The sequence below is a fragment of the Aphis gossypii genome, chromosome 1, assembly GCF_020184175.1.
Source record: "Aphis gossypii isolate Hap1 chromosome 1, ASM2018417v2, whole genome shotgun sequence".
Taxonomy (NCBI): domain Eukaryota; kingdom Metazoa; phylum Arthropoda; class Insecta; order Hemiptera; family Aphididae; genus Aphis; species Aphis gossypii.
Window position 1 is genome coordinate 41,162,746 of NC_065530.1, and position 16,139 is coordinate 41,178,884.

General features: G+C 24.8%; 3 protein-coding genes across 3 annotated transcripts; 2 read left to right on the plus strand and 1 right to left on the minus strand.

Annotated features, from left to right (window-relative positions):
- The first annotated feature begins 376 nt into the window (after positions 1–376).
- On the plus strand, positions 377–2,145 carry LOC114126005 (POC1 centriolar protein homolog B-like). Its single transcript, XM_027989860.2, has 7 exons — positions 377–691; positions 752–929; positions 991–1,099; positions 1,164–1,458; positions 1,522–1,718; positions 1,796–1,918; positions 1,977–2,145. Exons 1-7 carry the CDS (start codon positions 634–636, stop codon positions 2,010–2,012), a joined length of 996 nt encoding a protein of 331 aa, XP_027845661.2. The 5' UTR covers positions 377–633; the 3' UTR covers positions 2,013–2,145.
- Positions 2,146–3,707: 1,562 nt separating this feature from the next.
- Positions 3,708–6,312, minus strand: LOC114126028 (ubiquitin-conjugating enzyme E2 L3). The gene is made up of 5 exons (XM_050198015.1): positions 6,182–6,312; positions 5,909–6,035; positions 4,574–4,669; positions 4,309–4,495; positions 3,708–4,227 (listed from the first exon to the last, which is right to left on the minus strand). The coding sequence occupies exons 2-5, from the start codon at positions 5,933–5,935 to the stop codon at positions 4,073–4,075; spliced, it is 465 nt and encodes a 154-aa protein (XP_050053972.1). The 5' UTR covers positions 5,936–6,035; positions 6,182–6,312; the 3' UTR covers positions 3,708–4,072.
- A 2,234-nt stretch (positions 6,313–8,546) lies between these two features.
- LOC114126007 (apolipoprotein D-like) lies at positions 8,547–15,686 on the plus strand. The gene is made up of 5 exons (XM_027989862.2): positions 8,547–8,705; positions 9,505–9,652; positions 13,640–13,856; positions 14,661–14,812; positions 15,112–15,686. Exons 2-5 carry the CDS (start codon positions 9,524–9,526, stop codon positions 15,385–15,387), a joined length of 774 nt encoding a protein of 257 aa, XP_027845663.1. The 5' UTR covers positions 8,547–8,705; positions 9,505–9,523; the 3' UTR covers positions 15,388–15,686.
- Positions 15,687–16,139: the final 453 nt, after the last annotated feature.

Genomic DNA, 16,139 nt, shown 5'->3' on the forward strand with positions numbered 1-16,139 from the left:
AATTTTCTAAATAATACCTATATTAACTTTTTATGAGTTATTTATAGACATTTGAAGTTTTATAATTGTAACAATTTTTCCATATAAAATTATTCATCTAGTCAAAATTCTTGAAAATTGAATTCAAGCCTTCACATAAATTGTTCTAATGTCTATAAAATTATTAAATATATATTATAGGAACAATTGTTTTTTTATAATATCCAATCTAAGTTTAAAAAAAAAGATAAACAACTTCAAATCGAACTAATACACTTTAGAACAATTATTTAGTGGAACAAAAGTCCTTTCTAAATAGCTGATATCAATGAATGCTATTTATTGACTTTATTTCCATTCGTAGATATGTACAACTTCCAGTTGGAATTTCATTTCTTATCACTTTTTCTTGACTGTTAAATAGTAAATAATTTGAAATATTTCGAGTTTGAATTTTATTTTTTTTTAATTGAATTAGATCAGTAGTCAGTAGGTACCTATTACAATTTTTAACTTTTAATTATATCAACATTATTGAATAACAATCCATCATAGTATTTTTTCATATTTATTGAATTATGTATTTATGTAGTGGCATAACGTATTTAATTAATTACATTGTTACATGCATATTTTTGTGAATATTTAAAAATTATGGCTACTGATATTGAATGTTTAAAATGGAATACAACAAGTTTCAAACCATCTAATGGTAATGATTTTATAGTTGAAAGTCGTGTATAATAGATTTTAATTTGTCTTTTTTTTTTAGTTTTGGATTATACAGAATACACTTTAGCATTGAAACCGTCACATTGGCTAAACCTGAAGACAAAGGGCAACACCACAAAACTGTCTTATTTAGGACTAACACAGAGATTAGCATCTTTAGATAATCTTAATAATTTATATGTATATGATTGGTCTAAAGCTGATTTAAAAACTATAAAGTAATATAATAAAAAGTATTTAATTTAAGTAGTCTTTTAATCTTTCATGTACTTATTGCAGGTCAAAATATGAACATAATAGTAAACTTACAAGTTTGGCGAGTAATTCTTCAGGAAATCAAATAGTTACATGCTCAGATAACGGAAAAATCCAATTGTGGAACTTTAAAGTATTACTTATATAATATATTTACAGATTATGATTTTTATTTTTATTTTTATGACATAATTTAGTTTTCAAGTTTGAAGATGTTAACTGAATTCAGAGGTCATTATCAATGTGCACGTAATGTTGAGTATTCTATCGACAATAAATATTTAATATCTTGTTCCAATGATAAAACATTTAAAATATGGGATTGTCAATCTAATAAGTTTGTTGCTAGTAATATGTTTCATCGTAATTGGGTTAACATAGCAAAGTTTTTCAAAGAAGATAAACTTGTCGTTTCCTGTTCAAAAGATTCGTTTATACAAGTTTTTGATTGTTGCTCAGGAAAATGCGTTATAAAGTTTAACCTAAGTCCAGGTAATAATCAAAATAACTTCAATCAAACATTAAGATTAAAATATTTTTCTATGCATTTATTAGATTTTGCAGAATCACTTTCAGTAAAAGAAGAGTTCTCAATAGCAGTGGGTACACAATTAGGGTCCATTCAAATTTTTGATTTGAGAGCTTTAAAAGTTTTACAAAAATACAGTGAGCATAATAGTCAAGTAAATTGTATTCAATATCAAAATAGGACTCCGTGTTTGGTCTCAGTTTCAAAAGATAAAAAACTTAATGTAATTAACTGTATATCAATTAAGCATAAGAAAATAAGATAATAACTAGTTGTTACTATTTTTTTTAAAAATTTCAGGTTTATGATACAAATGAAGGTAGATTTTTGTATTCAATTGATCATTTTAATGAAATAAAATCAATGAATATTTCTTCAGATGATAAATTACTTGCAACAACATCATTTCATTTTGACAATGAGGTAATAAACATTAGTCAACGCTAATTATTATATATTTATATGACATTATATTTTTCAGATTACTTTATGGAAAGCAGAGACACTGAAAATTTAAAGGTTTTATGCAGTTTACATTCTTAGATTTATATGGTACTATGTAAAGTTTTTTCTGTACATATTATATTTTATTTATTTGTAAAAATTATTCATTTATAAATTATAGATATTTAAAAAAAAATGCGCTTTATTTTATAAAAAATATCGTTTACTAATCATGAAAAATATAAAAACGGTAATAAATGAGGAGACATTTTAAACAATTACATTAACTTTAAAACCAGTTTTTCATTTTGTTTCTAAAATAATATCAAATTTAAGGTTTCTTTATTATTTTTATATGTAATATTGTTATATAACAAAAATTTCAACTTTTAAAGTAGCTTTTACCTTAAGTAAATAATTTTTCAACCACTGATGTATTTTTTTATAGTAACATCCTTGTATTCAAGTATAATTTTCAACTTTTTTGAGCGTAATGATTTCTCAAGGTTAAAAGTGTGCTTATTGATAGAATACTCATTAATTTATTTATGTACACTTGAATTATTAAGGTTTAACCAATAAGCAAAATTGTTTTCCATAAATGAAATCTGATGTTCTCAAATTCAAATCTAATCAATTGGTATGAACTAATAATAATTATAAGTTTATGGCAATGATAGTTAAAGGAATTTGGTTATTTTTGAACATATTTTTTGCTTACAAATTTCCGACAAGAAATAATGCAAGTAGGTGACTGTTGTACTTTGTAGCACACAGTAATATTTATCAATTTTTACAGGATCCTCAATATTCAAAAATTTCAACCAAGCTTTCACAGTGAATAGATTAAGTGTAATTATCCTTAATTTTCATAAATACTAAACTATCAAGATACATATTTTTTTTCATTCAATACTTCCTTTAAAATTCTTTTACAAAATTTCATTTTTTTTTTAAGTACCTATGCGACATTCTATCCACATTTTAAAAGAAGTTACTACAAGTCTATAAATATAATTAAATATTTTTAAAACATATTGTTATCAATTTATTTTAGCTTTATAAGTAATCTCAAGAATTTTTTCAATCATGTCTTCAATTTCACCTCATGTCAGTCTTAAATGAATGAGAGATAAATACAACTGTTTTAATATTTTAAACTTGTAGTGATGAAACATAAAGATAGATTAATAGTCTATTAATGAAAATATTTGTTGTGAAAACATTATTAAATTATTGGATTCATGAGATTTCTGATAAATCTAAGAAAAATTAGACTGTGCTTAAACTTACAATAGCCATCTACTGATATAAGATTAACCAGAAAATAAGTTCCATTTTCTACTACAACTTCTTGTTGATTTTGCATTTGAACAGTTTGATCATCCCCTCCTTACAGCCTAAATATGGCACCTAGTGATTTTTATCTTTTTTACATATTTAATCACTTCTTGGTGGCAAAACTTCAATAATGTCGACAAAGCTGTTAACACATAGTTGCAATCACTAGCAGCATATTTCTACGAAGAAAACAATAACTACTAACTAGTGTCCTGTTATAATAAGTGCTTAAATAATGGTGGTAACTATGCTGAAAAATAGTTTTATATTAATTGTTTTAACATTCCAATAATTTGTTATGTTTTTTTTTTTAAATATATAATTTACTTATTTTTATTACCTAACAGAACTTACTTTATGGACATACCTCGAATGTATCATATATATATATTATATATGTGTATTACTATATTATATAGGTACAAAATATTTTCAAAAAAATTTATTTTTATAATTATTAATACTTTTTACATATTATTTATATTACTTTATACTTGAAGTACAATTTTAATTGAGAAAAAAATTAACATTTAATAAATACGTTAAATAAGAAAAAGCATAATTAAAACATTAACGCTTATGTTTCTCTAACCATAAAAATAAAACCTTTATTCAAATTATAGTGTTTATTATAGTGATAGAAATATTGGTTACAATCTTGTAATCTCAACTAATTGATCGAAATTGTGTGATTACACATATTGGTGATAAGTTGTTGTTGCTGTGTAATGCAATTAGTGTTGATCATAGTTCAACGACACTCTTGTGTATAAAAATATTATAGTGTGAATTTTAATCAGATGGTCTTTTTTCACCAAACTTTTTGGCATAATCTTCAGCATTTTTAAAAAACTTCTTACGATCTTTCAAGTATTCTTCTGCTAATTCTGCACGTAGAGGATGTTCTGGTTCAGGATCATTGACTAGGGCTATTAACGCTTGAATAACTGAAAATATAAAAACATTAAAATAGAATTTATTGATTATGCCGTTATATAATGAAAACAATTAAAATAAATCAATAATACCTTGATCAGCTTTAGTAGCTGGTTTCCAATTTTCAGCACTAATGATTGGCAAACAAACCTGACCCTTTTCGTCAATGTTAGGATGATAAATTTTAGTTTTGAAATTGATCTTGGGCGGCTTAAATGGATACTCTGCAGGGAAATTAATTTCTATTCTAAATGCTCCTTTATTATATGGGGGATTTTCCTGAAAAAAATAGTGCAATACAAGTGATGATTTATATTTATAAATCATTGTTTACAATATTATTATTAATATACTTACAGGTAGAATCAGTCCTTGCCAAGCTAATATGTTTGTTTCATCAACTTGAATATCACGGAATGACTTAAGTCCAGAATCGCGGATATCTGCAAGTTCCTAAGACAAGAAACTAAACTTGTTATAGATACATGATTAATTATAAAACTTAAAAATATATTTTTTAAGCAATAAAAATTAAATTTTAAACTACAATTCTATAAAATGGTTTTTATGACTGAACTTATATTACTTAGATAAGAGGATAATAATTTATGTATATAGTTAAGTGGTATATAATCTAATACGTATTAGGTACTTTTACTTTATTTCATTTAGGTTTAGACACTTTATACATAATTTTTATTAATTAGGAAGTAAAAGGTCATAAGAAATATTTTAGAAATTAGTTATTGATTTTTAATTGTATAAATGTGCTGAATTCAAAATAAATACACTAAAAATTAAGTGCAAAGATAAATCATATATATTAATAAAATAAATCTATTCATGTTCCATATTATGCAATTTAAAATCAATGATTAGGTATAAGACAACTATTTTATTAAATATTTTAATTCATAATTTTCTTAAAAATATTTAAAACTCATAAACTCAAGTATATAATTATGAGTTGATTGATAATAACTTCAATTTAAACTACCTATTCTGAATTGAAAACTGACAATCAATATCATGTGGAATTTTTATTGAAGACAAAAATAACCTATTAATAAAAATATAATAATTCATAAATTCCAGAAAGATTTTACCAATTGCATCTTACCTATGAATTACATTTTCTGATTTACAATTTTTTTGATCCAATTTTTACACATCAAAAAAATAATAAGTCACTTACCTATTTACAATACAAAACCTACATATTAACATACATAAATAATCTGTTTATAGTTTATTGAATAGCTCAATTGTTTGTGCAGAAAAAACCAACTGTGGTTAGTTACTGTAAGTTAAAGCCAAGTGTCTTATTAATTTGGTCAATGGAATTATACAGCTATGAGGTACCTACCTAGATTATCATAAAATGAAAATTTTTTTGATTGAGCCAATGATAAAACTGATCATCAAAAGAAATGGATAAATGTTGTGGTTATTTAAACAAACTCCAAATGGAGTAAATACAGAATATTATGATACTATGCTGTACTTAGTATATTATGTTATGTTGTAAACTTAGAGCAGCATGGCGCGGGAAAATGCTATAATTATTAATTGTACAATGATCGTCCCGTCACATATATAATTTATGTATTTAATTTGTTATTTTAATCAGTTACATACATACATATATATCTATATATAATTATTTTAATAAGTGTAATTTATTGTACTTACTTTTTGAAGTCTCCTTGTGGCGGCCATGGTGAATATACTATATTTTCAGACGAGAAACGAAATGAGATAAATTTTGTGCACTTTAAAATCTAAAAACGAAGGCCGTGTTCGCAGTTTTGAACGTAAACTATATAATCACAACACATGCATATCAAAACAATTTTTAATTGTTTGGATGTTTTAAAATAATGAATAAACCCACGGCTGGCCCTGCATAAGCAACGTCGACAGCTAATTTATTATAAAATTAAATTGAGTAAAAATAATTTCCACCTTTGATAATAGTCTGGTGGGCACCAGAATGTCCTGGTCTCGATGACTTCACGACTCTTCACGGTTCTAGTTTCTCCTCTTTTTTCTCTCACTTTTTTGTTTTTTTTTTATATAATCAGAAAATACGCACTCTACGCCAGTGTTGACGGTTCTGACGGCACTAAATTTCTCTGGTGGTAATAATTTAAATCATTAAACAGCAGGAAACAACAGTCATCTGACGTACGCAACTTTTCAATCTTTTAACGCTTTTTTCTATCTTTTAACGTTTAATATCAACATTATACAATTGTACATGTACACTGAAGACTGAACCATATAGTTACGACTGTTACGAGTAACATACATTTTAAAGTATTTCTAGGTAGAAGGAACTTTTCTTTTTCAAAAAGACAAGTATAAATAACTTTAATAACTAAGTAGGTACCTACCTAGCCTAAGTATTATTATTGATTATAGAATAGTCTATTTATACTAAAAGTATAAGGTCTATGATTTTATAATCAATGGTACTATTTATGTATTTATTTTTAATTCATCCAACGAAGATCAAATATAACAATACGTCAATAATATAATACTCAACAGAAAATTTTCAACAACCCAACATCGAAGCAATCTACACATTTTCCACGCCATAAATTGAAGTAAAAATTGTAAACAAATATAATAGGTATATAAATATTTCCTATAATATTATACCTATAACCCATTTAATTAACATTTATTATTGATTTATAGTCGTTAATTTTTAATTTTTTTTAAAAAACTTAAATTTATTCTTGAATTATGTAATTTATACAACGATATATGTAAAAATACCTATTATTTGCATAAACACGAATTTGTTTAAAAAGCCACCCATTAGCAACATTTAGCTTAATATTTTGAACAAAAATATGACGTTAATGCTTGTGACATAATATTATATTTTTTATTTAATTATTTTTTTGACGAACGAAATTTATTATTAGACAAATTATACTTTCAGACACGTACACAAAAAAAAAATATCCGGAGGGGGGGCGTTTATAAAAATTTTACAATAATTAATACTTATCGATAAATGATGATATAAATAAACTAAACAACTATTCATTTTCTGGGGGGGCTACCCCCATAACCTCCCCTGTATACGTGCCTGTATACTTGGGTAGGTAATTGATAATTCCAATAAAAAAAAGGTAGACTAGTATAACTTTGGTTTGTTCCAAGCTCACCAACTTCCAATTTGCCGACAACCGTTGGCCGTTTTTCGAACTAAAAATTAGGTATTTTTAAAAAATGTGAATTCTGACGAAGAATTGGGTGTCGGTAAATTAGGAAATATCATAGAGTACTTGTAAAAATATATAAGGAGATGGAGATCCATTTCGCTTAAGACAACCTAACCCATTTCATTAAGTATTGGCTAGTAAAGTAGTAAATACTAAATTGTAAGACAAGCATTTTATATTATGAATATTGAATCTGTGGGAAGGTTAGGTTAAATTTAAATTCTGCTGCATGGACAGTTTTGAGCCACAGCGGATCTACATCTACCTGACCATTCTCGGCCCAGGGGTAGGTAGAGCCCCTCTAAATTAGTGAATTTTTGTATTACCATAAAGTTTAAATAAAAGTATATTGGTTAAACCTCACTGTGTGTTATTAACAACACACAACAACAACATACCTACCAACACTTATCATTTCAGAAAACACTATAATGCTTTTAGAAAAATAACTATTTTTTATGGTTATCGTTTTATACTTTTTTTACTCTTTTTAATGAAAATATACATGTTTAAAATAAATCTACAAAAATCAAACGTTGAACAAGTAGTTTATATGTCTCTACATCATGGCACTATATGTCTAATATATACTCTCATTAGTCTCATTTAAATTTAAAAAACTTAGTTTATAAACTACTTGTATAAAATTCGATTTTATGGATCAAAGTATACGCAAAACAACATGTTGCATTGAAATAAAGCATAATAATGTATATTGTCATTAAAAAAAAATACTAAAAATTAATCAATTTTAACGAATTAAAATTATGTATGTAAAAAATATTTTCAAAAACATTAATAAATTTTAAAATAATAATAGTCTTTTTATGTTAAACCAATTATCATTACTAGGCATACAATAAAAATTAACTTCTACGTATTTAAATCGAATTATTATGCATGTACCTACATTCAAGTTTTGAGTCATACACTCATACATTGTTTAAAAAACCAGTCCAGTCACATATGATATATCGTTAAAACGGTGTTGATCTGTTCGAGTTACTAGAATCCATTCTACCTATGGACTATGACTCAGCAGATATAGTTATTACAACAGCTAACCTACAGATCAGTAACTGAGTGGGAAGAAAATATTATAATATAATAAGACGCATATCAACTGTATATAACACGAAGTTTTAAAACTAGACATCTAGTGAGTGAACGTTCCAGCTATAGTGCACTATAATATTTTGATTCAGGAAGTCGTATTTGAACTGATTACCATTGTATACCTATATTTTGTAAGTACATCAAAAATAATTAATTTATGCATAGTATTCTTTATAATATTACTAATAACTTATTAGTAATATTAGTAATACCTATTATAAAATATTATTAATAATAAGATACATTTATAATTGAAAAAAATTTTAATTTTAAAATATTGTACTAAATTCACTACTAATACAGGTAAGAGATAATAAATAAATGTTTATTTTAATTTTTGAATATGTTGCTATCACTTATATAAGTACCTAAATACCTAATAAGTAATAAGTAACGAGTAGAAAATGTTAATTTTAGATATGTAGAAGCGAATTTAAAAATATAACGATTACATTATTATACTTAATTATAACACGAGAACTATTTTTTATTAAAATATATTTTAATTGAATACAGTAAAAATTAAAGTTTTAGATTTTTAGAACAACGTAATAATATACAGGCTCATGGCCTATCATAGTTTGAATTGCATGTTTTTGTTTTAATACCTATCAATACAATAAATAATAATTACGTAGGTACATAATTATAATTAAGTTATGGCAGGAGGCAAACTCTTTGTTTTTACTATACCTACATTATTTTACACAAACCTAGTTATCTAAATTAATATTGAAATACCGAAGTATAAAGATTAAACAAACACTAAAGACATTAAATAATTATAAAATTATTCTCAAAATTTCAATGAAATTAAAAAAATAATAATAATATACATTTATAAGTTAAATTATAACAAGTAGTTTTTGTAAATTTAGTTTATAATTACTGGAGTTGATATTTGATATTTGATATGTTAATATTTTATAGGTATCTACATTTTTTAATAATGGGGCTTTTGAAAATTGCTCTTGTATTGATGGTTAGCTGTTCATCTCTGTACTCTGTGAAGTGTCATTCATATCATTTCGGCCAATGTCCAACTCTTGAACCAATGGCTGATTTTTCAATGGATAAGGTAAGTCATAATATTGTATATAATATGTACCTATAATGATTAATTTAATATGATATACCTAATGATATAATATGTATATTTATAATTGTTTTCAAAAAGTTACTATAGATAAATAATAGGTACATACAAATATACAATTAAAATATATACATATTCGTCATGTAGACAACTATAGTTTAACACTAAAGGTACAATATTAAGGATTAACGTCTTATCGGCTATCATGTAAAATTATAGAAATACATATACATAAAGCATTGAATAATTGATGAAGTGTATTGGGCAATCAGGACTGGTTTTTTTGGGGCAAAAGAAGCAAGCATAAGTGTATAAGCCCACAGTGGCATTACTTAACAATATTAATAGTAATTTTTATAAGAGTGCCATTTTTTGAAGGATGATCAAATTATAGGAATCCGAAAATGAATCTCATACTCATATGTAAAAAAAATAACTAGCACCAGCTCTCTGAGTGCAATATTCAAATGTTAAACTGAATACGTTACACGGCATCGTCAGACGTTCATTTTGTTAGTTACAAAAATAAATAATTATTCTGATTTCTTGCTTACTGGCATAATAGACGTTTGCATAAGCAACTAGTGGAATGCCTGGATCCGGGGGTGCTATTTATTATATTATATTACCGGAAGTACTTATACACTCTAAAATATTATTTTAATGCTTGTAACACATACCTATAAATCATGGGAAAATATTTCAATAAAATGTTGGTAGTTGTTCTTGGAATTAGGCAATTCTTATATTTTTATTTTTTAATTAATTTTTAGTATTTTTTATTTAAAGTAAAATAAAATTACAATTAATTTTAAATTTAAAATATTTTTACGTTATATGACATGATACATTTTTTTTAAATTCTACTTTATTTAATCTATTGTCTTACATAACTATTATTTTGTATAATGTAGTATGTACTGCAATATACATAAGATATCTCTACGTATGGGTATTCTTAATAACAAAAACAATTTGGAACCAATATTACAAGACGTATGTCTATGATTTTAAAAATTAGATCAGTTCATAAATAATAATTTTACTTCTTGAAAAAGCGATTTGTATAATCTTAATTTCAACACTCCTCACATTTTCTATAGAGTTGAAAAATTAACAAAAACAAAAAGTAAAAATAATTTAAATTATTGATATGTTGAATATTTACGATTTTATTATGAATTATATTTATTGACTATCGACAATCGTTTTAATTTATTTTTAGTGTTAAGTAATGCAGATGTTTAATGTTTATACATTAATAATTATTGGAATATTAAGAAAATTTAATCATTATAAATTATAATAACAAAAAGTAAATACGATAATGCAGATCATGTCTAAAGGGCAAATGGTAGGTACTAGATGCTCAGTGTACGCGTATAATTAATCAATATTAAATACTTGTATATTACCTATGTAAATTGGTTCTATTATTTGTCAATGATATAGAATATAGATAATAGTAAATAATAGTCTCTACTTTGATTTGAAAAATGTTGAATGTTCGTCTACCTATCTGTAGAAATATTTAGCAAAAGTAAAATTCATGAAATTATGACAAATAATAAGAACACACGTACATATATAATATATATATATATATATATACTAATACTTAAGTAGGTACAAATGTAAGAATATTTTAATTTATGGTTATAAAATATGTTTTAGCGCTTAGATTTGTACGAATTTGCATTTTAATTTTTTTCTGGTTAACAGCTGTATTGTATGTTAACTCAGTTAACTCCTAATAACTAAAAAAATATGCTTCATATTAATAATTATTAACTTAACGATTATGTATGCATATTTTGGTGTATTGTAACAAAATGTGTATATTGATATATATTTTTTAACAAATTATTTATAAATATTGATCTCACAAACATATAAAAATAAAATAAAGTGGTCAGAGAACTTATATTATATTATAATATTATATGTATATCTACACTTGAACAAAAATCAAAAACTAATATTTACTTTTACAAAAATTACGTTTTGATATTTAAGTATTTTTTGTACACTTTTATCAAAACCTGCAGTTTATAAATGATAATTGATAACATAATGAGCCATAAAACTATATGAGTTATAATATAAAACTTGATATTGAACTATAATATTTGTTTATATCGGTACCTCAAAATTTGAGAGTAATAATATTATTATACAGGTCCAACAATAGATAATAATTCGATGCTTGGAGGCTGATACTTTTGTATCATAATATTAAGTTATATTTAGTTATAAGTTATAACTATCTTTATTGAATTAATAAAATTAGATTATCATTGTTGTGGCTATGTGTAAGTTGTGAGTCATGCATAATTGTATTAATGTACGCGTACCTATAGTAAATATACAATGTGTATAAATGAAAACGTGTTAAAAAGTAATTTAGGGAACTTCCATTATATTGACACAAAATTATATTAATTAAATATAATATATTTGTTATCTTTCGTTTAGGTGTAAATATATTTTATTAAACATTATTGCCTCCGTTGAGGGATCTTTTATTGCTTTTGTAATTCGTCAATAAAAGTCTTTGAATTAAATTTTTTTTTTAAACATTATTTACTTAAATTGTTATTTGGTAAGTTTTATTAAAATAAATTATTTAGTAGCTAATTATATTCTTTAGCATATACATTAATAACTAATATGTATGTAACAAATTATATTATAGTCCTTACTAATAATTTATTATAAATATGAACCAGTTGAATTAGAATCAGAGAAATATACAATTATTAATTCAAAATTTATCATATCGTTGTTCTTTATTGAAATTAGTTTTTAAGCAAGTGTATATTTGTAACTATCAATATTTTTTCACATTTTTAGGAATGGTCTAAAATAAATAATAGTTTCAATAAACTTATTTGTATTTCTTTTTTACATAAAAATAATTTGTTCATTGCTTAGTCACTATATCGGCAGGGTAGCCATAATCACACCATGGCTCATAGATAAAAATATAAAACCAATAGATATCCTACTTAATTTCTATTCTAGAAATTTTTTGGTAGGAACCAAGGTTATAACATTTTGTAATCATTATTGTTTACCAAATTTATCAACTACTTTTATCACCAGACACTGTAAATATATTTAAGATAATATATTATAAATTATAAAATACAACATAACTATCCACTGAAAAGTGTTGTATAATATCGAATATTATTTAAAAATGTACAATAGTTTATCAATTGTATTATTCGTACGACATTATGGTACTTACCTATATGATGCCATAATAGTTGTGCCTTAAATTATAAATAGGTTATAAATTGCATTTGAAGATTATTATGACCTTAAAAATAGTCATATATTTTTTGTTTTATTTATCAAAAAATATATTTATGAATGTTTTCATAAATTACCTAACTAGAATTTAGAAAATTTAAACTAAAACCATTATTTTCCATAGATAAAATCTCTGAATTCTTCAAGTGCCAATCCGCTCCTGGTTACGAACATACACTTACTTAAAAACCAATTTCAATAAAGATACGTAATATGATAAATAGTGGTGTTTATGATAATTCATATTTGTAACCATGTAAATTGACAATTTTTAAAATGTAAATGAGTTTATTTTAAATGTGATTATGACTAGTGAGTGTAAATTGTTCAGTCGTTCAAATCCCATACAGAACTATTGTACCAACAATTCGAAAAATATGACATAAAATCTCATCAAGTATCAAGCATTTAAATGTAATTTAAATTTAATATTGTTATAATCGTCATTATCTTTCTGATACACCTTATACACTCGTATATATTTACTAAAAATAGATATGACATAAATTATGTTGTTACAATGTTAGGTATCTAATGGTTATATTATAATTTATGAATTAAAATTATTATTTTAAATAGGCAAATTAAGTGTTACAATATATACTTTATAAAGCGAATCAATTTTAGTTTAATTGTATTATATTTCTCCAGCTTTTAGGAAAATGGTATGCAATACAAAAAACATCAACGTCAAGTCGGTGTCTTGAATACAACTTTGTAAAAACAGACGAGCCCTACTCATACAAATTAGATCAAACAAGTGAAAATTCAGTAATAAATGTGGCGAAATCCAATAATTACCACTATATTGGAAATCTAAAAGCGGATCCTAACTTACCTTCAAGAATGATAGCTAATTTTCCATTAAGTAAGTAACTGTTTGACATATTTTGTAGTAATATGATACTTCAATCGAAAGCAAATAAGAAAAACTAAGTTTACATTAAATATATTTAAAATAATTTAATGGTTTACGCAATTTCATTAAAGATTTCGCTTCACACCGAACTAGAAATTGCGTATTAACTATGAAGCCACATTTTTCTAGTTTCTATAAACGATTCCATTTCTATTATCGTTTATTATCTCATACAATCATTGGATATATATTCACTAATTAAAAATGTAACTTCTTTACCAACACTTGTCTTTACTTGAGTAATCTTTGACCCTTATTGTAGACATCTAATATCTAAAGCGTAAATAAAGTCGTGATATTTTATAATAATAATTACATACGTACCTACCTATATACAAATAATAGAAAACGTCATTGTTTTTTACAACTTTAACGAATTATTTTATATCATGGTTTTTATTCACTTATCACCTAATTGTGTTGCATGTTTGCTCATTGTTTTAATACATAATAATTATAGGTATATAGGTTTGTATTTTACTCATAAAAAGAACATTTTAATTTTTAATACTAATTTTGTGTACACTTTGACAATAAGTAATAATTATTTATTATATGAATAATTACCATTTATTTATATAACTATAATATAAGTAATATACTAAATAAGAATTATTATTATTTAAAATCAATGGGTCTACATCGTAAAAAAATGTAAAACTAGCTATTTAATCTTTGTTTCAACTTAAAAATAAGGATTGAAAATCATCTTAAAGTTAAAATATATTAATAAATATACATTTTTAATTAAAGGTGTTGCAGGTAAAGCATCGTTTATAGTTTTTTCAACGGACTATACAAATTACGCAGGAATATTTTCTTGTCAAAAAATACCTCTTGGTAATAGACATTCAGTGACGATTTTATCTAGATCAAAAACTTTGGATAAACAATACGTCGATAAGGTTAGTTATTTTTTTTGAAATAATTTATCAAATATATTCAATTTTTGGTGATAGAGAAAGGTGATTTTTTTTTACTTATTCAAATATAATAATTTCTTATTTAAATAATTACAACAATTCATTATAAAAAGTCTGTTTTTGTGACAAAAAACCTATCATTTTTTCAACTTGTTCCAAAAAATTCATACATTCTGTCTTCTAGTTATTTTTACATCTCAATATAGTAGTAATAGGATTAATGCAACGAACTTCTATACAAATGTAAGTGTACCTATAATTATGTCAAAACTTATTTTTAGGTTCGCAATCGCATTTCTTCGAGCAACGTAAATCCATTTGACTTAACTATCGTTGATCAGAACAACTGTGCACATCTTAACACATCGATGCGTGTGGAAATCAATGATCAAACGTTCAGTTCACAGAACATTGGTCAGGCGGTACGCAAAGTAGGATCAAAAATCGGCGATGGTGTAGAGTATGTGATCGAAGGCGGAAAAAAAATAATCAAAACGGCGAGTAAATCAGATGATACCAAAGACGATCCTAACAGTGACGTCGAATGGATGCCATAGATAAATATCGTAATTTGTAATGACAACATTGCATAGTTATGAACTAAGTAAATTTTTTTTGTTGTAGTTAATAATCGGGAATATCTATATTTATATCTATATTTAAATTACAACAAATTTTCCCATGACTGATAATCAAAATATAATAATTAATAATAATATAATTTAGTACCTATATAGTTTAATTTTTTTACTTTACAACTGCAGTTTGTATATTAGTTACGACTTACGGGTACGATTTTAATTATTAAACTATACATTTTTGTATCGATATTAAATATACAGAATGAAAAGTATAATATATTATTATTTAATTTATCAGTTTCCTAATTTTTGCTTAGTAAAATTTGAAAGTGTTCTTTGCATATTATAGGCAATTAATAATTGCGTTATGGATCATTAAAAAGCTTAAAGTATCTATAAACCGATCTGGACAAAACAATTTAAGTTTTTTAACTTCAGTTTTGCCACCTCTCGCATGTTTTTATATTTTATATTCATACATGTCGCTTCCACATCACGGAATTGTACGTTTCACGACAGTGGCGGCTATCTTAGAAAATACAACAGGTACTCACTAAAATAATTAGGTACCTACCCACCCACCTACCCGCCAAAATGACGAAGGCGTGCTTGAGCAACTTTTCATTTACTAGATAGCCGCCACTGTTTCACGATATGGATAATGTTAGCATCCATTTCAAGAAATGGAACAGCAATTTCTCCACTTCACGTAATTACTCAACATGAAT